Source organism: Malaclemys terrapin, chromosome 11 (genome assembly GCF_027887155.1).
Source record: "Malaclemys terrapin pileata isolate rMalTer1 chromosome 11, rMalTer1.hap1, whole genome shotgun sequence".
NCBI lineage: Eukaryota > Metazoa > Chordata > Testudines > Emydidae > Malaclemys > Malaclemys terrapin.
The window spans coordinates 24,774,196-24,799,564 of NC_071515.1; the positions used below are offsets into that span (position 1 = coordinate 24,774,196).

Here is a 25,369-nt window from a genome sequence, read left to right on the forward strand (position 1 = left end):
CTAGTATTTGTGGTTTCATTCTTGACTGACGCCCATTCAGTTGGACTCAAATAGGATCTTCAGGACTCCACCCTTTATTCTAAGAATCTCAGTGTTCAGCCATAAACTCCTAAGGTCTAAGTTGTACCTGACTTCACTGGAGGTGTTCATCCTCAAACTGTGAGGTCAGGTAAACTGGAAGCTGGTACTAGTGCTTTTCAATATAAAGAGGCACTCGGGAGCAAGTTGCTTCTCACCAATTTCCTGGAGCGCAACCTTGCCACCCAGTATTCAAAAGCACATCACGTAGCTCACAAATCCTTTGTCACAGTGCCGACACTATATCAACCTGCTGATTCACTTCTTTGTTGTTAACAGATTATGACTGGGCATGAGGAATGCGTTCAAATGCTGTTGGAACAAGAAGTATCTATCTTGTGTAAAGACTCCAGAGGCAGGACACCTCTACATTATGCAGCAGCTCATGGTCATGCCACTTGGTTAAGTGAATTACTGCAGATTGCACTGTCAGAAGAGGACTGTAGTTTCAAAGATAATCAAGGTTATACACCATTGCACTGGGCTTGTTATAATGGTAAGCTTTTCTCTTTTTTTATATCTTTTGCCAAACTTTAGTGTTAGGAAGTAGAATAGTAAAATGGCTAGCAGCATAACAAGTTTGAGATGTAGATTCTCTCCTTTTGCCTTTTGAAGTTGTAGCAAGAAATTGCTACATTTATCCTTCAAGTCAAAAGGCAGGGAAATTCCAGCAAGACAGCAACTTTGCTTCAGAGTCAGCCACTAGGTGCATGCCTCAGTCCTGATGCACACTGGAGCCATCCCTTGGAGGCTGGGCATGAAATCTGGCTCCTTTAACATAAATGGCGTATCTCCCATTGACATCACTGAGACTAGGATTCCATCCTACAAGAGTCACCTCTTGTACACTGGTGCATGAGACTATCCCTCCAGTTACTGTAGTACACACAGTACAACAGGCTTGCATTAGTGGCTTCTCATTAGGGTGGTTTGGGGCTGTACGTCGAAGACTAAGCTTCTAAGTACAGAGTGATAGATGGCTGACCATCTCTGAAGATCTAAAAGACTATTTTGCAAAGTGTCATAGCACAATGTGAAAACACAAGAGACCTTTATAAAAAAAGAAAAAAAAAAAGCGCCCAAATTAGATGTCGGTCTAGTTCGCAGCACCTCTAAAAGTATCTCACGTGCCTTACGTTTTATTGCATAAGAACTTACATATGCAGTACAGCCTAGCTTATTTCAAATGCTAAAATGCAGTGCACACGTGATCTTAATATGAAAATGTACTATTCTCTTGCTTTTTTTAACAATAAATCATCTGATCTCTTGTAGGTAATGAAAACTGCATAGAGGTACTATTGGAACAGAAATATTTCCGCAAATTTAATGGTAATAACTTCTCTCCATTGCACTGTGCCGTGTAAGTAGAAATATCAATATTAAATCTGACTATTTTGCTTAAGGATATATCCAGAAAATGAGTAGAATGAGAACAATAAAGTTAGCCGGGTGTAGAGATAATAGTACTAGAAAATGATTTTTAGATCTGATGATGATAATGTACATATCCTTGTGGTGAAAAACTGGAGCTATCAAGAGCCATATGAATTACTGCAGTTTGAATGAATTTGTTACACTTTTCATCTAATGGCCTGAAGTTGCACTCTCACGATTACAGGGCAAGCTGCACTTCTGTCCCCTTTCTGGTCTCTCTGAGTGCAGCATTAGAGAAAAAAGGATTTAAAACAAGTTTACACAAATATTTACCTTACCTCAAGTTCAGGCATTCCCTAATGGTGACCTAAGCAGGCTTCGCATGCTGAGACACCCCCAGCAGGCTCCTGGGGAGGAGGCTGGTTTGAGTCTGGTTCCCTGGAGCGCTCTCTGCCCTGAGAGAGAGCATCCCTCTTTAAACCCTGCTACAGTTCTTTGTTCTTTTGTTTTGCCAGGTTCTGGCCATTCCTGGCCAAAACCAGTTTTGTAGGTTGGCTGAAGATGGAGGCAGCATCATCAAAGCTCTGGCAGTTCTGGCATTGTGCCTTAACAACTCCGAAGTGTTTACTAATAGATGGCTGCGTTGAGCCATTCATCTCCTTCCTATCTGTATTTAAGACAGACTTCTATTGAGTTAAACCAGCATATTCATAGAGTAAACATCCCAATAACTAGGCCAACATACACTGTCAATAAATTACCACAGGCCAGCTCCAAATTTGCCTGTCACACTCAGAAAAAATTAGCTCAATTTAGGGCAAAGCATATGCAGTATTTTGGAAGAATGTGCTTTTTGAGTGGGGTAAGCCAGCAGAAAAATCAATAAGAATTATAGAATCAAACAGACACATTCATGATTCCTGCTGAGGTTTAGAATTACTGACTTATGAACTCTTCATTCTGCTGGTAGAATAATTATCTTCTCCCAGAAATGACTGATGTGTGGATTCTATATAAATGTACAGAGGTCTGCTCTCACTTCTCTAGTTAATTGTCAGCTTTTCTATTTGTATGATCTGTTTGTTCATCCTAAACTAAACCTTGATTTTTTTAATAATAAAAATGATAAATTAAAAAAAATAGAACCCTTCAAAAACCTGCTTAAAATAAAACCACTTCTGACTGAAACTTGATATATAAAATCTGAACCCCAAATGGTCACTTTTAAAAAAAAAAAAACATGGTCTCCTTCTCCCCAGTAGAGCAATCCGGAGACAGGGACCAAAACTCAATAAACTTTTCTTTGGGTTTAAGATAATAGAGGTCATTGTCATCCATAAAATGACAGCATTTCTATAGAAATAGTGGCTTGATTAAAAGGTTACTAAAAAGTGACAGTATTCTATGAAAAAATAGTTTTCTATATTAACCATAAAATGGCATATGCTACATATAATAATTACAGTTAATATTTTTAAACATTAAAAACTTAATTAAAGACTAAGGGGATAACATTCTTCTCAGCTTAAAGGCCTGTTGGATCCAGGAGACAAACTGCTTGGTGTTGCAATGTTTTGCCAAATACAGACCGCTATTTCTCTCCTCTCGCCCTCCCACCCCCAACCTCTCAACTCCTTGGAAATAGTGAGACTTTGTGAATACTTTAAATGTTTGAATAAAGTTACTTTCACTTAAGCCCACACATCTGAGCGTTGCCTAGGCTCAGATATGTGATTTAAGTTTAAACTAATTTTAAAGTGTCTAAAGAAGTTTTGGGGAGTTCACTCAGGGCCACTAGTTCGGATTTACTTCTGAGAAGGATTCCCCATAGCCATTTTAAACCTTGACAAGTGTTCCAGTTGAATATGAAGGGGTGTGTTTGGTTTTTGTTTTGTTTTGCTTTAAGGTTTAGTCAGTGCATTGAACCTTCAGCTTGTTTTGTGTCGGCGGAGCTCCGTTGAAGGGATCAGCTGTGCACAGCCAGTTGCAGGACCAGTGTCTATTTTTCTTTTGTGATTCAAATCCAAAATCTTGTGTCTGACGAAGTGGCCATTCACCCACGAAAGCTCATGCTCCAATACTTCTGTTAGTCGTAAAGGTGCCACAGGACCCTCCGTTGCTTTTTACAAATCCAAAATAGTAGCTGCAATTTGATTGTAATGGAGTTACACTGATTTATAGCAGCTAGGATCAGGCCCATACTGTTAAAGCAAAAATTAATTGGGACACCTTACAAATATACAGAAAGAAATACTAATGTACAGTCAGTTGGGGAAAGGAAGTGTGTATGGGCAGAGTGGAAAACAGTTAGACATTCTTCCTTAAAAAGAATTGTTCTTTCCTTTATAGAATCAATGATCATGAAAATTGTGCTTCACTGCTCATTGGGGCCATAGATGCCAGCATTGTCAACTGTAAAGATGACAGAGGAAGGTAAGAGTTCAGTTTCTTGAACAGAATGCATTTCACCTTCACAAATCAGTCTAAGATCTTAATTTTTGTTTGTGCAACTAATCTACATCTGGGCTAAAATTTGTCAGAGCAGCTCCTGATGACACAGAAGTTGAACTTTAACAAAGGAAGTGGTGATACACTTCAAGAGAGAATATTATTTTACATTGCTACCAAAATAAATATGACTTTGTTTTCTTTAAAATGCCCAGGGCTAAGGGTTGTTCACTGGAACCCAGTATGGTGGTAGTTAAGCTTTTTTTTTACCCCCCTTCTCAGATTGCTGTATATGGTTAAAAGGAAACAGTAGACTCCAGTTTGGGGCAAATGAAAAAGCTGCGTTAATTCCTAGTTGTAAAACATAAAAATTGTAAGCTAAGAGTGCATTTGACAGGGGTTATGAAACAAGAGTAGAACTATATATGCGTCCTCACATAGGCTTTGATTAAGCAAAAACATTTAAGCACATTCAGTTTTGCAAGACCATAATTTGTAAGACAGAAAAGTATTTAACTTCTAAAAGAACTCTTATTAAACAAAATACACTACGGACTCTGAATGACAGATGGGATCAGCTGGGTCATGGACACACCCAAATCTTTAATTTATTTGGGGGCAGTGAAAATCTCCTCAGTGTATTTCTATGTGTGACGGTTTCGGTCACAGAGACCCCCTTGGGACTGTCACCTGATGTGCTGAAATTACCTGAGACTGTTTTCCCTGATGGCTTGGGACTCCAGGACCCTGCCTAGTTGAGCCAGACACGCTAGCCTGCTGCAACACAGACCCGACTCTGAACCATGCCTCCGCAGGCTTTAACTGAAAACCACTCAGCAGGTTACCTAACTCCAGCACCCAGATACCCAGTTCCAGATGAAATCCAAACCCCAAATAAATCCGTTTTACTCTGTATAAAGCTTATACAGGGTAAACTCAAGAATTGTCCGCCCTCTATAACACTGATAGAGAGATATGCACAGCTCTTTGCTCCCCCAGGTATTAATCACTTACTCTGGGTTTGTTAATAAACAAAAGTGATTATATTAAGGATAAAAATAGGATTCAAATGGTTTCAAGTAATAACAGACAGAACAAAGTAAGTTACCAAGCAAAATAAAACAAAACACGCAAGTCTAAGCCTAATACATTAAGAAACTGAATACAGGTAAATCTCACCCTCATAAGCTTCTTTCACAGACTAGACTCCTTCTTCGTCTGGGCCCAATCCTTTCCCCTGGTACAGTCCTTGTTAGTTCCAGCTCAGGTGGTAACTAGGGGATTTCTCATCACTGGCAGCCCCCTTTGTTCTGTTCCACCCCCTTTTATAGCTTTGGCCCCAGGCGGGAATCTTTTGTTTTTCTCGGTCCCAACCCCTCCTTCTAAATGGAAAAGCACCAGGTGGATGGATTCCGGTATCATGGTCACATGTCACTGTAAGACCTCATTCTTCATTACCCAAGTCATGTACACAGGAAGACTTGCAGGTAAATAAACCCATTCACAACCAATTGTCCTAGTCAGGGGGAGCCATCAAGATCCTAAGCCACCATTAATGGCCCACACTTTGCATAATTACAGTAGGACCTCAGAGTAATACTTCATATTTCTAGCTTCAGATACAAGAATGATACATTCTTACAAATAGGATGAACACACTCAGTAGATTATAAGCTTTGTAATGATATCTTACAAGAGACCTTTTGCATAAAGCATATTCCAGTTACATTATATTCAGACTCATTAGCATATTTCCATAAAACATATGGAGTGCAACGTCACACTACGTATTTATTTCGTTTTGTTAAAGTTGTATAACAATTGAATTGCTGCCCATTGCATGCTCTGGGTACCCTTACAACAAATAAAATTGTGGTCATATAATTAAAATTAAATACCTCACTCTCAAAGTTTTCCAGATAACAATAAAGCTAAAAGGCAAAACAAAAACAGTCATAAAACAAAACAAGAACACCCAATCATCAGACACTGCTGGAAACAATTCCTGCCCCCCAATTCCTTCCCCCCCCCCCCCAAATGTGTCAGTCTTAACATGTGGAGACAGAGAACCCATTCTTAGAGTTGTGGGATCCTCTCAAAATTACAATAAGCTACAAACCTTATAAAATCACCGCTACACTTTACAGTAATGTTGTCAAACATTATGGGTTACAGTACTGTTACTGCAGTTTTCAGGTCATTACTGTAGGTAGAATACTGTAGCATTTTTTTAATAACAGGAAGGCCAGATCCAAATTTTCCTTATATTTTATCTCTGTCACAAGCTTATTAAAAAAATCAGGAATAATAGGGAGGTCTGCTAGTTTTTTGCATTGTGCGGTATGTTCTGTTAAGTTAAACATCCTGTTTTTATGAGCTTGTCCACAACTCCATCCACCTGATGCTTGCCAGTTTTAGACTTTTCGTGTACAAACATGGAGGAGGCAACTGTTATCTTTATTGCTTATATGAGAGTAGCATCCTAACTTGCCTTGTTGAGAGTTTTAAGTTTCAAGTTTCATAGGAAAAAAGCTTCAAAACTTCTTGTACTGTTCTGCTTAAGGCTACAAGGGACAACAATATTGTAATTCTTTATAGATCATTTAATATCCTAAAGCTATAATCATGCTGTTTTTTCTCTTAGAACTCCACTTCATGCGGCAGCCTTTGCTGATCATGTAGAATGCTTGCAGCTTCTTTTAAATCACAATGCACTGGTAAATGCTGCAGATAATTCAGGGAAAACGCCACTTATGATGGCAGCTGAAAATGGACATGCAGGTGCTGTAGGTAGGTACCTACTTGCTTCTGTAAATCTTGAAAGAAAATGAAGGCTACTGTGCTTACCCATCCAAATGCTTTATCATTTTTTTTCCCCCTTGGGGATTATAATTAAAATACTAAGAGATACTAAGAGTACATACCTAAATGTGTGTCCATCTATTTTATATAATGGGTAAAAAGAAGTTAGCTTCATATTTTTAAAAAATCTTATGTTTATTGCACCCAGAATTCTTGTCAGTTGTTTTCATTTCACTTTGCAAATAGTTTCAATAACAGATAAACAGTGCCCATTTTTCTGCCAAAAGTTGTGTAGCATGTGATTAAAAAGTGCTCTTGGTATTAATTCCTTCATTTGTCTAATTTCCCTGATTATACAGAGCAATAGAATCTCCTTCTAGCAGGAAGATGAAGAGTAATCTTTTGTAGTTAAATTATTAAAAGATGTTTATTTTGAAGTGCAAAATATTGTTTTGAAAGGGCAACTGTAAGTTGAGTCTGGACTTATTGTTTTTTTTAAAAACCCTATAACAAAGATTAACTCATACTTTCTCTCCAGACTTGACTGTGTAGCCCACATCCTGAATTGCTACACCCATTATCCCCCTCAAAGATATAATGAGTCAGCAGAACCCACTTAATCCTTTCAAAGCAGGATCCACAGTTGTTAACTGGGTGGACTGTTTCAGGCCAAAACTGCCATTCTGATGCTGCAGATTTCATCAGTCAAATTAAAATGAATACATTTGAACTGACAATTTTGGGTAAAGTGAACATTTAATTAACAGTTTTCCATTTTCAACCAGCTGTTAGCTTTGGTTTGATTGCTGATTAACTGCACAAATTACAATTTGTTCATTGATAATTTTCCCTCCGCATTTGTATGGTTTATATAGAATAAGGATCTATTTGACCACGTACAGTACTGTGTGCACATATTATGGAGATTGGAGTTAATTTTCTCCTTTGCAGTTTGCATGTGCATCTGTCTGTAGGATTTATCCTATGGTTTTGGTTTCTGTATTTCAGATTTTTTGGTGAACAGTGCCAAGGCTGATCTGACTGTAAAGGATAAGGACTTGAATACACCCTTGCACTTGGCTAGCAGTAAAGTATGTTAAGGAACTTTGTAGACTACACCCCCCCCACCACCACCACCACACACACACACTGACTCGCATTATATACTATATATGTGTGTGCATTGAAGAGGTATTTAAAACAAGGCCTTGGCAGAGTATTGAAGACATTCGTTTCTCAGGCCAATGAAATCCTGAGTGCAATGAAGCTGTGATGTACGCAAACTTGGGGGGTGGGGGTGGGGAGGAAATGTAGTAGAGTTGGCTTGCTCTCCGGCCTATCCAGCAAGGTTACAGCAGAGATCAGGTTAGGTCATGGTTTTCTTTTCCAGGCTCTGTGTCCACATATTTAGTAACCAGGGCTGGCTCCAGGGATTTTGCTGCCCAAAGCAGCGCAAAAAACAAAAGAAAAAAAAAGCTGTGATCGTGATCTTCGGCGGTGGCTCTAACGCCGCTGCTTCATTCTTCGGCATCAGGTCCTTCGCTCCGAGAGGGAGTGAGGGACCCGCCGCCGAATAGCCGGATGTGCCACCCCTCTCCGTCGGCCACTCCAAGCACCTGCTTGCTGAGCTGGTCCTGGAGCCAGCCCTGTTAGTAACCTCAGTAGGCGTCACCTCCTCTCTCCTCCTAGTCTTCTGCTGCCACTACCTGGCTTAGCAAGAAAGAAATGCTCTCATTCCCTTAACAGGTTTTTTTTTTTCGATTGCACCTTTTAATAGGTGGGAGTTTTAATAGTGATCAAGTTTGTTCAAAACCTCTTTGCCATACCCCACTGTACACCCCTCCCCAATTTATAAAGATGCATCAGCTACTTTATTTGTTAGCATCTCATATCAGCTGTTTAATATGGTACATTTAATATGGTACATATGGTACAATATGGACAGCTGTGCTAGACACCTATACTCCAAAGCCCCAACCCTGCAACTTGTTCTGCCCAGGCTGACCCCTGCACGTATGCAGAAGAAGTTGCAGAATTGTGGCCCAATTTTGCATTATTTAATAAAATCTTTGGAAAGTTTAATTGTCAATAGTGCCCTTATCATACAGAGGGAAAATACTTCTTCACTATTTAACTGAAAAAAATTATTTAAAGTTTCTTTGCCTAATTAAAATGCATAAGCAATCAGGCATTTAAAGGTCAAAGAAGTACTATTACTAGTGCTAAATATTGCTTATTTATTTTTAAAAAATATACAATCAGTTAACTGCTCTTTCAAAAGATCACTACTGCTTCATGAAGACATGGATTCAAATACAGCTTAAAGTAGGGTCTATATGTATAAGACATGCAGTGTTTTAAAGGGAAAAAAGCCACAATTGGCACATTTGGATTACTTAAAATTCACCCAGTAATAATGGTAGGGACTGCAATCTGTCTCTCCTGGCCTTTGACATTCATCAAATATGCACCCTTTTATAAACTCAGAAGCATGTTTGTAATTCTAAATGCATTTAATTTGGATTTGGATTTTTAATTTATGTTGCCTCAATTTTAAAACCCTCTGCAAATTAACATTATTTATTTTATTTTTAATATTAGGGTCATGAAAAATGTGCCTTGTTAATACTTGACAAGATCCAAGAACAGAGCCTTATTAATGCAAAAAATAATGCATTGCAGACGTAAGTAAATGCTGAAATAATTTTACTATTTATTCACTTGTGTTCTTATGTATTGTTTTTACCAGAAAATTCAGATTTGGAATTTCAAGTTAACGTTACTTAGATTTTTCATAAGTGTGTAATTAAAAAAAAATTAATCTTAAAATGTTTCACTGTGGTAGAATATCTGAAAACTGTTGAATTTTGAAATATCTTGAGCTATATTTAGTCCTATGGAGCATGTAGTATAAGGTGTTTCTGTGAAGATCAGCTGCTTTATTCTTTTAAAAACAAACATAGGTTTTCCAGTCAATAAAGCAGAAATCTTAGCCTGTTGTATTGAATGTGACTCCTAGTGTCTTTAAAAAAAAAAAAAAAAAAAAAAGTATTATCCCTTGCAGATTAAACAAAGTAAGTTAAAGAAGAGCAACACTTTCCCCCCCGCTATGGTCTTTAGAAAAGTACTAGGATCTGATCCGCACATTGTCCAGCCACACCAAAAGAAAGATACGAGGCAGTGGATGTGGCTTAATTAGGCTGCAACTTTGTTCACTTAAAATATCTGGAAGTACCCGGCCATAAATTGTACAGTGCAGGTCATCATCAGTTCCTTAATCACTTCCACATAATCTCCAGCCTGGTTGGACCTCGCCTCCTTCCCTCATATGAGGGCTAAAGGGGGGTTAGAAAAGGAGGAGAGTTGGCTCCCCACTATACCAGACATAGGAGCCCCGAACCCTCCTCCTTCAGCTCCCTTAAGGGATACTTTCCTTCAGATCCTTTTCCAATCCATTTTATCCAATAACTGTAATCCTTCCATTGCACTGGACATCTGTCCTGCATTTTATATACTAAATTGTGACACTATAACTTAATCTCCTGGCCTTGCCCCATCCCACTGGGTTCCAAACCTACTTTGGGAAAGGCAAAAAAAATAAAAAATCTCACCCTGTCTTGACCAACCTGGTGGTAAGGGAAAAATTCCTTCCTAGCCCCCAAGGAAAGAAGGGCAACTAGTGTAATGTCCACAATGGGTCCTGAAGAAAAATGGTCCTTTTTCAGATTTTATGGCTGAGAGAATGGGTTCTCCTGGCTTGATCTGATGAAGGAAAGCTAGCAATAACTTTTTCTTTTTCTTCAAGTAGAGTCCCTGTGGGGGCGCCAATTCACGTGCGAGGCTGTTTGGTAGCAGTGCCCGTTTGGCCTGTGCATGCACCTCACACACAGAGGCTATATGGGGATGCACAGCGAACTGCCCTCAGTTCCTTCTCAATCACCTGTGACCTAAGACAGGGTCTACTGCAGTGGTTCTCAATCTATTTACCATTGTTGGCCACATCCAGTATTACCTGTATAGCCCCGAGGATGTCACATGGACCTCAGCTGTGTGCTGATTGGGCCGCAAGTTGAGAATCACTAGTCTACTGTGTATCTGTTCTCTTTAGTATTCAGCGGTTAGTTAGTTAGCTAGTTAGTATATAGTTAGTTATTTTATATGGTTTATAGTTGTTGGAACAGTTGTCCCCCCTTTTTTTCCCTTTCCCTTAGGAAAAAATTTCATTCATAGATATAGTTAGAGATTTCAAATCTTTCCCCATTTAGGAAATTATTTTTTGTTATTTTGTTTGGGGATGCTGGGGTCCCAGAGATTTAAAAGGTGCTTCTCCTGCAGTGAGGTTGTCCTGATCAGTGCCAGGCATTTTCAGTGCTTTTGCTGTTTGGGAGATGCTCATATACCCAGTAAGTGCAAGATCTACACTTCCTTCAAGGGTAGATTCTGAAACAATAGGAGGATGAAGTTTAAACTCCTAGCGATGCAACAATCCTTAAGACCGGCTTCAGATCCAGGGGCAGAGGACCTCCCTGTGCATAGGCCTCCCAGTATGACTACATCAACATCTAGAATACCAGAGGCCGCTAGAGACGTAGGCAGTATCATGGGACCTATTGCATCCACAGCACCAAAGACCAATAACAAAGGACAAGTGGGTGCTAGATATCATCCATTCTGGTTATACCATTGGCTCCCAACCCCACCAAAATTTCTTTCCCTGTCTCTCTTCAGAGACCATTCTCATGAGGCGATCCTACATTAGGAGTAGAATTTCTCCTCCAGTGGGAGCAAGGAAAAGCAAATCAAGGAAAAGGGTTTTATTCTAAATATGAGGAGGGTGGAGACCATTCTCAACCTGCAGCAACTCAATGTATTTATTTGCAAGCTAAAATTCTGCATGATTAGATTGGCAACAATAATACCATCCGTGGATAAAGACACATGATTCACAGCTCTCAATATGAAAGATTTGTACTTTCACACTGATATTCACCCTTTCCACAGAAGATTCCTCAGATTTCTGGTGGGTCCCAACCACTGTCAATACAGGCTACTTTGGTTTGGTCTATCAACTGCATCCAGGGTCTTCACAAAAGTGTTTTCCATAATAGCAGCGCCACTCGGATAAGGTGATTCCATCATCTTCCTAGACGACTGGCTTCTTAAAGGCAGGACATGTCCAAAAGTCATAGCACTGACCTCATTGCTACTTTGTCTCCTAGCATCTCTGGGAACCTTTGTGAACATGGAAAAGTCTACTGTGACTTTGACACAGACTATAGATTTCATAGGAGTGACCTTAGACTCAGTCAGAGCAAGAGCTTATCTTCCTATGGACAGATTCTAAGCCGGGGGTAGCCTGAGAGATCAAGTTATGCACAACCCTTGGACATCAGTCTGGATTTGTTTAACTCTCCTGGGTCATTTGGAGTCATGTACTCAAGTAACTCCATTTGCCAGACTCCAACTCCGTTGCCTGTAGGCTTGGCTTCGAACAGCATATATACTGAGCAAACACAGCATAAACATTGTAGTAACAATTCCCACCACAATAAGGGCCTCTCTGACTTGCTGAAAGATCTTGCACAAGTGTGCATGAGCATTCCTTTTCTATCCCCCACACCCAGCAAGATAATAATCACAGATACCTCTTTGTTAGTTTGGAGGCTCACATAGATGGTCACACTTGGATGCCCTTGGAAACCAGGATACACATACATCTCTGGAGCTCAGAGCAGTCCAAGAAGGAGGCAAGGCATTCTTACCATTAATCCAGTCTCACTACATTCTCATGTCAGACAACAGGACAACCGTATTCTACGTAAACAAACAGGGAGATGCGAGATCCATTCCCCTGTGTATAAAAGCTGTCAAGTTTATGGAACTGGTGTATCAATAACCATATTACCCTATCAGCAGTGTACTCCTAGGAACCAAGAATGGGCTTGCAAATAGCCTCAGCAGGCACTTTGCCACTGACCATGAGTGGGAGTTTGACAACTCAGTGGTGAACTTCTTCGCTCAGTGGGGAATTCCCTAGCCAGATCTGTTCACCTCCCAGACTAACAGGAAGTGCAGCAAATACTGTTCCAGGGGAGCTCAGAGCCAGTTCTCCAGAGGTGACAATACAGCAAATTGTATAGGCCTAGACCAGTCAGGGGTCCTGTCACTGCCTGCACTGTAATCTGTGACTCGTGGTTTTTGAATGTTTGGGGTCGGCAATGCTGCAGATAATGATGCACCCATATCTAAGGATAGGATCAAGACCTGTCTTGTAGACTGAGGGGTTTATTTGCTCCCACTGACAAGAGGGCATGTGTGGAAGGCTGATGGAGGTTTCACCCCTGGAGAAGAGGTGAAAACACCACAGTCCATCTCCAGGGGGAGAGAAGGGATGCCTTGATTACCAGTTGGGATGTACTGCAACAGTGCTGAGTAGATTCTCTCCACCCCCTGCTACTTCAGCAATGAAAGAGCCCAGCAACAAAATGTATAATGATTCTGGCATTCTGCCATAATTTTCCTGCAGAAAAGGAAAGTGAAATAGTGAATTTTTCATCGTAGCCAAACTGATATCTTAGCCAAACTGAAGATGGGACAAAGTAAAGGCATTTTGCTAGACTGAGGTCAATTCCCCTGCCAAATATCAAAGGCCTGCTGCAAACAAGGGAGGGGTGAGAGCTTTTCAACTAAATATTTTATAATGAAAAGTGTTATGCGTGCACTATATACAAGGTCACTATCAGTTCCCCCTCTATCTATCTATACACACATATATGTGCATGCACATTCCGAAAGAGCATGTGTGTGCATTCTTGTCTGTATGTAAAAACAAGATGTTTTATAGATGTGGAATTAAAATTTTATGTTTAAAAGAGGTGATGCTATTTAAAATCTATCTAGAATACAATTCTGAGGATCCAGAAAAGCAACTGAACATGCTCTTAAGTGTTACTTAACCAGATGTTTCAAATATATTTCAAACCATACTTGAATCTAGAGTGTTATGTTTTGTAGACCTCTCCATATTGCTGCACGAAATGGCCTAAAAATGGTGGTTGAGCAGTTGCTGGCTAAGGGGGCGTGCGTACTAGCGGTAGATGAAAATGGTAAGTGAAACAATGTAATTGGACAGTCTTAAGAAGATCACCTAAGGTGATTTTTACAAGTGACCAAAGAAATAGACCTGCCAACTGGTTAATTAGACAACACTGATGCCTATACTCCTTTGTGAATAAGATGTTCAGTTATATAGATGTTCAGTCAATAAATACCCAAACAAGGATACTACTTCTGTATATTTTATATCAAACACACTGCAGACATCACAACAGTCCCCTTAATGTTAATTTTGCATGTGCTGTCAACGGCTAGTCTTTCTTTAACCCCTGGGTGCAATGGTGGTTTGAATTTTCTAAACATGCAAAAGGCAACAGAAAATTCTGACTCCTTGCTCTAGAGTTAAGGATTATACATCTCATCAGAGCATGTTTAATGGTTAGGAGAAAAAACATCAGCAATTGTTTGTTTGTACCCCAATTCATTCTGAGATCAAAGTTAATAATCAAATTTTCTGACCAAATCTGATATGCTAACAAATTATTACCAGCCTGTAGTAACTGTGACTACAGTGTGAAACATATTTTCAAGTTTAGTCACCAATTAAACACTTTATTTCAGACATCTATGAAATCCTTTTTCTAAACACAAAATATCTGTAAGGGAAAGTCAAAACTCTGTTTTTCTGGTATTCTGAAATTAACCTTTAAAATTCCTTCTTTCTTGAAATAAGCTGGTTTCTCTTACAACACTGACTCAATGGCATTTAAGTATTTGATGTAACATTTATGTGCCTCAGTTTCCCTACCTGTAAAGTGGGAATAATAATTTTTACCCATCACTGTAAGACACTTTGAGATCTATGGATGAAAAACACTATAAAAGCGATTAATCTTATTTGCCAAATTATACTTGTCAGACTGCATGAATTAATTCTATTAAAGTCATCTGGATCTAAGTTGTGGACAGGATTTGGTCCCAAATAAATGCATTTGTAAGAAGAATGTCTATTACATCAAGACTAAAATATCATGTTTTATTACAAAAAAAACCTGTGGAGCACTGTTGAATGAATTTTGCCTGACCCAAAATGTAGCACTAATTATGATAATAAAATGTATTAACTAAATGTAATTACCTGTTTACTACAGGTATTCTAATGAACAGCTCCTGCATATTTCACAGAATTAAGCAATTGTACCAATAACATTAGATAACTCCTAAAGATTTTTTGTTTGCCACAGTCCCATTTATTATAGCATGCAATCTTCTACATTCCCTCCAACTGATCTGGGAGGAGCAGAAGGTTTCTAAACTATTTAATCTTACTGCTTAATTTTTTCCTTTTATTACCCTTCACCTCACCCTTATGCTTTTAGTGAATGGCTACTGTTGTGGTACCTGATTGTAGCTGAATGCAAAGACACATTGCTTTTCTCAATGCCACTGATTTGCCACTCCATCGATTTGCTGTTAGAACGTTCTGAAGAGCAGTCCTGAAAGGATACTATTCCCAGGATCCAACCATTTCCATGGCTTGCAAAACTTCCACCAAATTGATGAGTCAGAACCTCAAGGTCATTGCTGAATCTGAGTCTCCTAAAGAGCAGTGTTGCTACAATTTCAGGCTGGCCCTGTTTTTCTCTTTTTAATAAAGCAATCGACAAAGATTGTTTTTGTTCAGCAATCTAAACATTCTTTATGTTAAAAAAAAAAAAAAAGCAATTAATTGAATGGAATTATGCCCGAGCTTTCACTTGTTTGCCTGGCTCCCATCTTCCTGAAAAAGTGTACTTGAAGTATCTGTTATATGACTACAAACAAGAACCCAATTAATAAATAGCATTTGGCAGCTGATTAAAAATAAATAACTGGAGTCTCACTTACTGTATCAAAAGTTGTACCTAGAGTAATGAATACTGCAAACGTTTTCTTCAAATATTCTCTCAAACGTAAAAGTGAATTTGCCTAAGCCACTTTCTACAAATGTATGAGTTATCAAGTTTTATCAGTTTTAACTTTCCAGGCTCTAGTATTTGTATTAGAAGTGGTATGTTTTGTTTGAGATAGTACATCTCTTGAAGTGGCCAAAGGATGGGGCTCTGAAAATCTTTTGCCAGAGCTCGGGATAGAAAGAAGTAAATGAGCCAGATTTGGCTCTAAACCCCACACTCTTTACAACTAATATAAAACCAATTACTTTTGTGTGACTATAAAGAGTGAAGATTAAATTTAAACTCTTCACACAGGCAATACGTCTGAAAGCACTGTAATGATGAATGGTGTCTTGGATAAGGCTTTGCTGCCCTGAAAGGAAAAGGTTCAGATTTTCCTAATCCTCCTCATCTACCTCTCACTGAGGGATTTCAAGCCAACCTCCAAATTTAAAAAAATGTCACACTTATCCAGTCATAGAACAAAACTAATATCATGTGATCATAACTAATCACCACAGTTCAAATTTCTTATCTCCACTCTAAAATACTTGTAATGGATTATTTATTATCATCCTTAGAAATTTTAAAGCAACAGCAACCAAACCAAAGTACAAAAACATATCTGAGTAACTCAAATTAATGAATACATTTTAGGAAGTCATGATCTGCTCATGGACATAGTACCCAAAGAAAAAAAGGTTAAATTAATCAATTATTATTATTACTAATAATTATTAGCTGCAAATTATTTGCTCGGCTGTAGTTGTATATGAAACCCACAGAGGGTACGTCTTCACTGCAGAATTAACTTCAGTGATTGGCACTCAAGTGTAAGAACCATGGTTGGCCAAACTCAGGTGTGAGTGGCCACACTGCAAAGCCATACCTGAGGATGTCCGCTTGGCTGCATCCATAGTGGTGCTATACTTAAATTGTGCGAACTGCTAGGAGTATCCCATGGTTCCTAGTGGTACAGTAAGCTTAGCTACTCTGATTCCCAGTGAATTGTAGGAGAACTTGTTTGTCCTTCTGGGCATACAGAGGGAATTGTGGGAAGGCCCTGAACTTGAGTGATTTAGCCAGTGTCTTCACTGCAAAGATTAGCAACCCACTTGTAAGCAAAACCCAGTCTTTTAAAGCTTTTTGTGAGTAGATTGGAGCTGTGGAACAAACATCCAAATAAGAGCCCAAGTTAACTCTGCAATTGGGTGATTGGCTGCCATTAGTAGTTTCCCAGTTCTTCGTTTCACCAAGCCCTTATTACATTTACTTAATTTTAAAAAATATATTTCATGCTTCCTGAATAAAACCATTCTTCTCTTAACAGGAAGGTAAATTTTGGATAATAAGCAATACAGTCATACTTACTGTAAATATCGTGTGTTGGGGGAGGGGGTGGCTAGTCCCTTTGATAACTTAATTCCTAGATACATTACTCTCTAAAATACTCAATTGATCAATATTATAAAATCTTTTAAAAATTCATTAATGCAGAACTTAATATTTTTATGTAATGCACATTTATCTTCAACTGAAGGTCATTGTTCTCAGAATGTGATTTGTTCATATGAACTGAAGTGGAAATCAACTTCAGTTCATAGTGCCATATGCTTATTTATGTTGTCGTTTTGCAATCATATTGTCTGTGTTGTGGAACTGTGTTTACCAAATATTTTTATTCATTTTGTGAAGGCTGTATGCTGCCTGACTTTTAAAATAGTGCTTTTTGTGGTCACATTAGCTTAAACACTCCATACATTGTGTATTTTCCCAGCATGCCTAATTTAAAATAAGTAACACACTGTCTTGCCTGGCATGATTGTAACTAAACATACATCTCCTTATTATGAAGTCATCTAGAGATGTATTTGAGGAATGCTCATTTCCCTTCTCAGTACTCCCAGTACTAACCATTGCCTTGTCTGCATTTGTGCCCAGGTCATACGCCAGCCCTGGCTTGCGCTCCTAACAAAGACGTGGCTGACTGCCTGGCACTCATTTTGGCTACCATGATGCCTTTTTCTCCTTCCAGTTCAATGATGCCTTTCAACTTCGTTTGTTTTAAAAAAGACAATTTAAGCAGGACACATCTCTGCGATGGCTCCAATATGGGCAGCATTAACTCTTACAGTAAACCCTTGAGTAACAATATAGGAACAGAGGATGGGTACAATGAAAATGATTCCGATTCTGAAACGTTTTGACTTTGGTATTCAAAGCTTTTTCTTAATTACATTTGGGGTTTTTTTGTTTTTTTTTTAAAAAAGCTTGAATCCCACATTATATTTTTAAAGTATTATTATTGACTGAAACTTCCGGAATTAGGCATTGGAAGGATTAGTAACATTAAAAATAATCTAGCCTTTAATACAGAAGTTAGGGATTTTCGTTTGAATGAATTCACGTTTATGTTCTGTAGCTTCAAGTTTCACCGTGTTTTCTTTAGGCCCCAAGTGCTCCTATGAAAGTTTCTACCTCTTTTTTTAAGTAGAAAAAGAGAAAATGCCTTTTTCTTTTTGACAGCACAAATGAACAGGGAACTGTTGTATAAAATATTCATATGTCCTAGCTGTATAGTTGGTACACAGATGTCTTTCCAATGTGGCTTTCTTAGATTCCAAGAAAGAACCCCAACCCTCTCCTCATTGTTGTCTATTTCCTAGTTAACAAAGATTCTGTTGGGTAGATAATAGTTTGTTACACAAACCAAAGGTAAAGTTGTGCATCTTTTTAAATTACTGCCTGTATTACCTTCTCTAAGGGAAATAAAACATTTTACACTCTGCATGTATTAAGCACTTAAATATACAGAAGGCACTTTTTAAAGATCTTAGGTACAGCACACAATTAGAAGAATAGTGATATAAAAATTTAAGGCCAAATCCTGCTTGTCTCTCTCATACCAATATTTCCCCACTGACATCAGTGGAATTACTTGTGTGAAGTTAGCATGATTCAGCATGATTTTTTTTTCAATTCAGCACAAATATATATGGTTTATTTGCACTACAGAATTAGGGTCATTAGGAGCTTCTGTTACCTGAGCAATTAACCACCAATCTGAGATCAGAAAAAAAATAAGCTGTTGATTTATGATGCATCTAAATTTTGTTGCCAATTTAAATTGATATTTTTCATTTTCTTTTCTAAACTTATATAGCTTGTTTTTACCAGGAACATTATCAGGTTTTAAATACTTTTGCCAATATTTGGGTTAAAATGAATAGAGCAAAGGTAAATACAGAGCAAGTGAAAGCATTACATCAAAAGTGGACATACCAAACAAACGCCAGTAAATTTGAAAGCATATTATGGAAAGGGAATCATGATGTACTAGAACAGCCGATTGACACCAGCTTGCTTAAGCAACATCAACATTGTGAATATATCTTCTACTCCTGCCAAAGCTTCTAGGTCAAATGGACCCCGTTCCTCGTCTGGAACAGATGTACAAAAGGAAGACTGAGACTTTAAAAAAATAAGCAAATAAATTACCATGAACTAACCAGCTCTATACCACGAGGACCAAAATGCTTCAGTATTTAAATGGAAGATTTTAATTTTTTTCTGAATGCAAGTGACAGAATGAAGTAATTTTTCTAAACAATAAAAATGTAAACTTTTTGAGTAATGAATAGTCTGGGGTGTATTTTACATTTTATGACACAAATTTCTAGCTGACAGCTTGACGTTTTTAACTGATGATGTGTTGACCACAGTTTATTTTTTTCCAGACTAGAGAGAATGTTCATATACTTTTAATGTAAATGTGTTTATATTTATTTTAAATGAAACCAATGCCCAGGAAAAATAACTATGGCTTGTTCTCCTTTTTTGTGAATCTTATTTGGCATAACACAAAATGAAATGTGAATATAAGCCAAGCCTGTTGGCCTGAGTGGGGAGGAGGGTGGGAGTGTGTAGTGTGGCCACATGGGCTCAAAACTAACCTCAGGTCCTTACTCATATGGCTGGATGTAATGTGAAGATGAAACAACCAGCCTCTGTTGGTAAAGGGTGGAGAGTGAATTTGTGCATTGCACCACTCGAACACCCTTTATCCGACAGATTAGAGCATAGGAAAAACTCGCAACTTCCTAGCAGGGAAGGGGGGGCATCATAACGCAGCTAAATTATGTGGCACAGGGAGGATAGAGGAGATGTAATGTGGCTTGGAGTAAAGAAATTTGTTGAAACTACCTATGATTCCCACTCAGGCTGTTTGCAGGCTTAAGTCTATGCTGGAAGGATGGGAGGTGTCTCCTCAGTAAACACTTTAGGCAGGGCAAAAGAAAAAATAGTTTTGGTGGTTTTTTTTTTAATTGCCAATTCTGACAGTATTCTATATAATCAATGTCAACATTTTCTAAAATTTGTTGACAGGTTCCCATTCTTCATGAAGGGGAAAAAAACATTTTAAGTATGTAATTCTTTGTGAGACTTTTAATGCATATATGGGTATCTAGTAGTATACATAATACATTACCTGTATTTTGCCCTGCTAAAATTAAATGATTTTAATTTCTCTATGAATATTATGAAATAGAAAATTTCAAATCTTAAAAGTTAAAAAAAACTCAAGGGGTGTTCCCTTTAAGGATTCACATTTCTCTTTTTCTATATTTTTCTGCAGTGGAAATCCCAAGCACCTGAACCATGGGCTTTCCCCTCCTACATTAGTACTGTATGACTATTTTGATTTTTTTTTAAATTGCTAAAGAGCAATAACTACTTTACTTAAAGCACTGAAAATAAGGGGAGAGACCAACATGGAAAGAGTGGTGGGTTCTGTGGTGTCTGTTTAGAAGTGAATGGAAATCCCACATTTTGCTTTTTGTTGTTTCTAAATGGAACAAACACTTAAAACTTCATTTGCCATGTTTTTTTTTTTTTTATTAGAAGGAGAAAAGGGTCACACTTACCCTAGAAATGCAGAGGTAATAGTCACAGTGGTCATTTAAAAAAAGTCAGCATTCCCTATTAGCTACCACACAGTGATAGCGAAGATACCAATATTTTAGTAGGAAGTAATTGTGGTATCTGTGTGGTATTTGTCAATAAATGCTGATTTTATGATGACCCATTATATCTAACATTATAGAATTTTAGATGATTATTGAATTTCTTTGATCATTCTGTGGTCCCAATTCAAAATCCATTGAAGTCAGCAGAATAAGATTCCTATTGAATTAAATGGATTTTGGATTGAGTACAATCTACAAATAGCAAAAGTGTATATCTGGTATTTAAAACAAAGACAAAGGAATCAAATCTAAATTTTCTCATTGACTACAAACTGGCCATCCAGTTTTAGCGGTGATTTCAAGCATGCTATATTACAGGAATCGTAGAAAAGATATCACATATGCTTTGTTGGTTACCCTCTTAAGGGCACTGGGAAAATCATGTGTTGAGCATAGTACTCTTAGGAGAAAAAAAGTACAATTTTGGTGAGATTTTCAAAAGTGGTCAGCTTTGGTTTAATTCTGCTCTTTTTGAAGTCAATTGGAACAGAGTTAGGTAAAATGTTGAACACTTTTGAAAATCCCACCCTCATATTTTTATTAGTACAATACTTTGTACACACTTACAGAAATAAATTTGTGATTTAGGACGTTATCTTGCAAACATTTAAACATGGGAATAATTTTACTCTTGTAATAGTCAGTCCCACAGAGTTAATGGAACTATTCACAGGAGTAAAGTTACTTATGTGCATAAATGTTACAGGATGAGGCACTTCAACCCTGATTCGGCGAGTTATAATGTTGTTATAGGGGCTACCTCTGTGCCTGTACACAACATGGGGCTCTGTGTGAATGTACTGGTCCGTCCCCAGGGTTCTATGTGAAGGATCAGGGTTTTAGTTTATATTTTAACCACAGTTGTAGGTGGACTTCATTGCAGGAATGGTTCTCAAGTCTCTATCATAAATACCAAAAGTTACAATCTTCAAATTGCCTAAAATCTGCCATGATTCTACATTGAAATAGCTATGGGAATTTCAGTTTATCATTACTAAAAGGGCATCATAGTATGTTTGGTACTTTTTTATGCAGTAAACAGCTGCCAGATTTATTATTAAATCAGAACAAATACATAAAATGGATTATTATCCTTTGTAATGTTGAGAAATTTGGTTATGTATCAGTTGAGATGAATTAACGACTTTGTGATTTTTTTTGTCATGTAAGAAACTTTAGAGTGCCTTTTTATATTTGTGTATTCTGGAAGTTTTTTGTGAAACTTGTTATCTTTTGTTTTTCATTTGAGTGTTATCAAAGCAATATAATACCAGTAAATTTTCATTTCAAGCCTTTTTGGGAAAGTATAAAGTAGTTTTTTTCTTTTTGTATGTTCTACCTGCATTGAAATGAAAATTAATTTGCTAAATTTCTATAGGAAATTATGTATAATTTTTGCAGTGCTGAAAAGGCTTTCTTATTACACAAAAAGTAAACTTTAGGTCAGTGTTTATAGGGCAGAACGTTTTAAAATAGTGACAATCTGAGAGTGTGCATAAAATGTAATTCTATGCGTTTCTTATGCAGTGATCTACATATTAAAAGACAATAACCTTATGTTTTGTAGTTTTGTCTTATTTTATGCTTTAGCATGTGCAATATATCTTTACAAACCATGGTGATACAAATCTGGTGCCAGTGTTATATTTTGCATAACATATTTGTTATAAACAATATAAGATATTGTTTGATGGTTTTGGTGGGGTTTTGTCTGTAATGTTTTCTTAAGTAAATTGGAGTTTAATTACTTCAGTAAATGTCATGACTGTACAAAATGAGGAAAAAAATACTTATTCCAGTGAATGACTTGGAATCCAATCTGAATCTGTTCAAGCACAGCTTAGTATCTTTTTCAACTACTGAATGCTGTATTAATGTAATGAAGTACCCTGACTGTAAACTACTATTGAAATGCATTCAGATGGTTATTTTTACAAATAAAAATGGTACAAATATTGTTGCAAAACTGAGTAATATATTGTTTGTTTAAAACTATTGTATATTTATCAAAAACTTTTTGTGAAATTACACTAGAAAAATGTTTTAAGCAGTATAGCAGAAAAAAGATGGATAATGTAGGTTGAACTGTCTATACTTCATTTTATATTTCTACATTTTCTCTTACGCACTATCTCAATTGGCTCAAGAAATGGACTAGGATAGTATTAACTACTGTATACGTAATTTTGTTCAGTTATGTATTTGGACAAATGTGCTCTTGAATTTTTTTTTCAAAAAAATTCAGACTATTTCACTAAAACTGTATTGCTGTATCTTTAGGGACTAACCAATACTAAAATAAATTCAACAATGCAATTACCTATTTTAATATTATAAACCGATATGTTCCTCTTTGTAGTAAAAAGGGTTAATATCCATAAAAATGAGCTGCATAACTAGGTATTCAGTTAACTTATGGGGGAAGAAAGATACAGGGTTAAATTCTAGCTTCACCTCTAGTAACCTGCAGCATGCATAACTAGAATTCTACCCACTTGAAGAGATTAAAATACTGTAGATACTGTTGAGGAAAAATGGGAAGAAGACAGAGCACTGTACTATTACGCATACTTCAGTATATGTAGCAAAGGAGCCACAGCACACAGTAATGTGCATTACATTTTTCTGAGATCCTTGGAGTCTGATATGAAGTCCACATGTCCCCTGTTTTACTTTGTCACAAAGGTGCAGACTTCAGTTTTTAAGGCCTGGTCTAGATTGGCGGGGGGGGGGGGGGGGTGGAGGGGGGGGAGAGATTGATCTAAGTTACGCAACTTCAGCTACATGAATAATGTAGCTGAAGTCGACGTACTTAGATCTACTCACCACGGTGTCTTACTGCGGTGAGTCGACTGCTGCCGCTCTCCCGTTGAATCTCCCTGCGCCTCTCGCGGTGGTGGAGTGCAGGAGTCGACGGGAGAGGGCTAGGGGGGATCAATTTATCGCATCTAGACTAGACGCGATAAATCGACCCCCACTGGATCGATCGCTGCCCGCCGTTCCGGCAGGTAGTATAGACATACCCTAAGTAACTTAGATTATTGCCTGGTAGCATAAGCAGTATTATGGTTTTACTGTAGTTCCTCTTACTTCCTGAGACTACACACTATTCTTTTGGAGTTTGTAAATAATCTATACCATGGCAGATACTTGGGGTTATAGTTCCTCTCAACCTGAGGATGTCACACCCAAGACCCTTCTATGTGAGGATATCTCTCAGCCTTGAGCTGTTGTCTGATTCTGACTGTAAGATAGGGAACGTTGTCCTTTGAAGACCCTGTTGCAGGAGAGAAGAAAGAACATGCCTCAAAGACCCAAAACTCCTCTAGCAGTACATGAGGCACTTGACAACCTGTGAGGGCTCAGTCTCACATGCAACAGGGGAGCCACCCTTTAGAGACATCCATTATAACTGGTCGCATAAGGGAACCAGAGCCAAGTCCAGGTTAGGAGGAGGGCCAGACTTCATTTCAGTCAGATCATTCTCCCTGGCATCCAGGGGCAGTTCAGACTTGGAAGAGGTGACTAGGGAGGAGTCTCCCCTAAGGAAGTCCTGTAAACATAGGAATCCTTGTAACAAACTCCTCCCAAAATCTCCATTTAGTGCCAGAGCTGTCCAGCCAAATGACTGCACTTAAACCCCAGTAGCCCTCTTCCAGAGCAGCAGCTCTACTCCTTCCCCCTCACAACCCCTTAGATAAGAAAAGTGTAGAACAACGGTCCTGAGAATCTGCTTTGTGGCACCTCCTGAACCTGCAGAGTTGTTGAGAGCCTGAGAGAAAATACCACTGCCTCCTTTTGGTAGTGTTTTTTTTTCTTTTTTAAGAGTGTACCATGCCAGCCCCTCTGGAAAAGGCCAAGTGTCAGCGTTCTGTCTCCACATATTTGCTGAGAGAAACTATGACCCAAGTGTCTGGATTGATAGAGAAGTCCTTGAAAAATAAACACCAGGTAAGGAAAATATCATTTTGTGGATCTTCTGCTCAAGTTATCTTTAGTATTACACATTGGTATGACAGCTCTACCATGGAGGAAGCCTTGGTTTTGTTTTGTTTTTTTCCTTCATAGAGTTTTGAGCACTTTTCAAGTAAAACGCCCCATTGTATTTTGGAAAAAACTCAAGTATTTCTGTTCGGTTGCTATGTTTTTAAAAGATATGATGTCTTCATCAATCCAAATGAACCCTCCGAAACACAAGCTATTCATTTTATCTATGTATTTTTACAGCTACCTTCAAGACCCTAGACTGTCTTTGATCCCCTGCTCTGTATCTCTTACAGAATGGCTTGGAAAACCACCTACTAGCAGAGTTTCTTCCTTGTTCCCCCCCCCCCCCCCCAGGACGTTTGGGCCCCTTGCCCACGTGGCAGGTGGTTCTGTTCACCATTTTTCCCCCAGCTCCGTGTGAATCCTAGGAGTCTTTATTGCTGTCGGCCCTCATGGGCCCTAGGGTTGCCAACTTTCTAATCATACAAAATGGAACAACATTCCCCTGTCCCTTCCTCAGGCCATGCCCTCTTCCGCCACCCCTTCCCTGAGGCTCTGTCCCCTGCTCAATATATACCCACTCCTTCAGTGGCTCTCTCTCCCACACCCTCACTCACTTTCACTGACGTTGGGGGTGAGAAGAGGTGAGGGCTCTAACTG

General features: G+C 38.3%; 1 protein-coding gene across 10 annotated transcripts in view; it reads left to right on the top strand.

Annotated features, from left to right (window-relative positions):
* Positions 1 to 22,279, top strand: part of ANKRD44 (ankyrin repeat domain 44) — a 211,440-nt gene extending 189,161 nt beyond the window's left edge. For 7 of the 10 annotated variants that reach the window (XM_054043995.1, XM_054043994.1, XM_054043997.1 and 4 more), the window contains 8 exons: positions 358 to 574; positions 1,354 to 1,441; positions 3,805 to 3,888; positions 6,548 to 6,693; positions 7,714 to 7,796; positions 9,307 to 9,389; positions 13,720 to 13,811; positions 17,637 to 22,279. In XM_054043995.1, coding sequence (XP_053899970.1) covers positions 358 to 574; positions 1,354 to 1,441; positions 3,805 to 3,888; positions 6,548 to 6,693; positions 7,714 to 7,796; positions 9,307 to 9,389; positions 13,720 to 13,811; positions 17,637 to 17,902 — 1,059 coding nt within the window. In that variant the 3' untranslated portion in view covers positions 17,903 to 22,279. The remainder of the gene's footprint in view (positions 1 to 357; positions 575 to 1,353; positions 1,442 to 3,804; positions 3,889 to 6,547; positions 6,694 to 7,713; positions 7,797 to 9,306; positions 9,390 to 13,719; positions 13,812 to 17,636) is intronic. The other 3 variants (XM_054044002.1, XM_054044003.1, XM_054044004.1) reach the window with 1 other exon arrangement.
* The last annotated feature ends 3,090 nt before the right edge of the window (positions 22,280 to 25,369 follow it).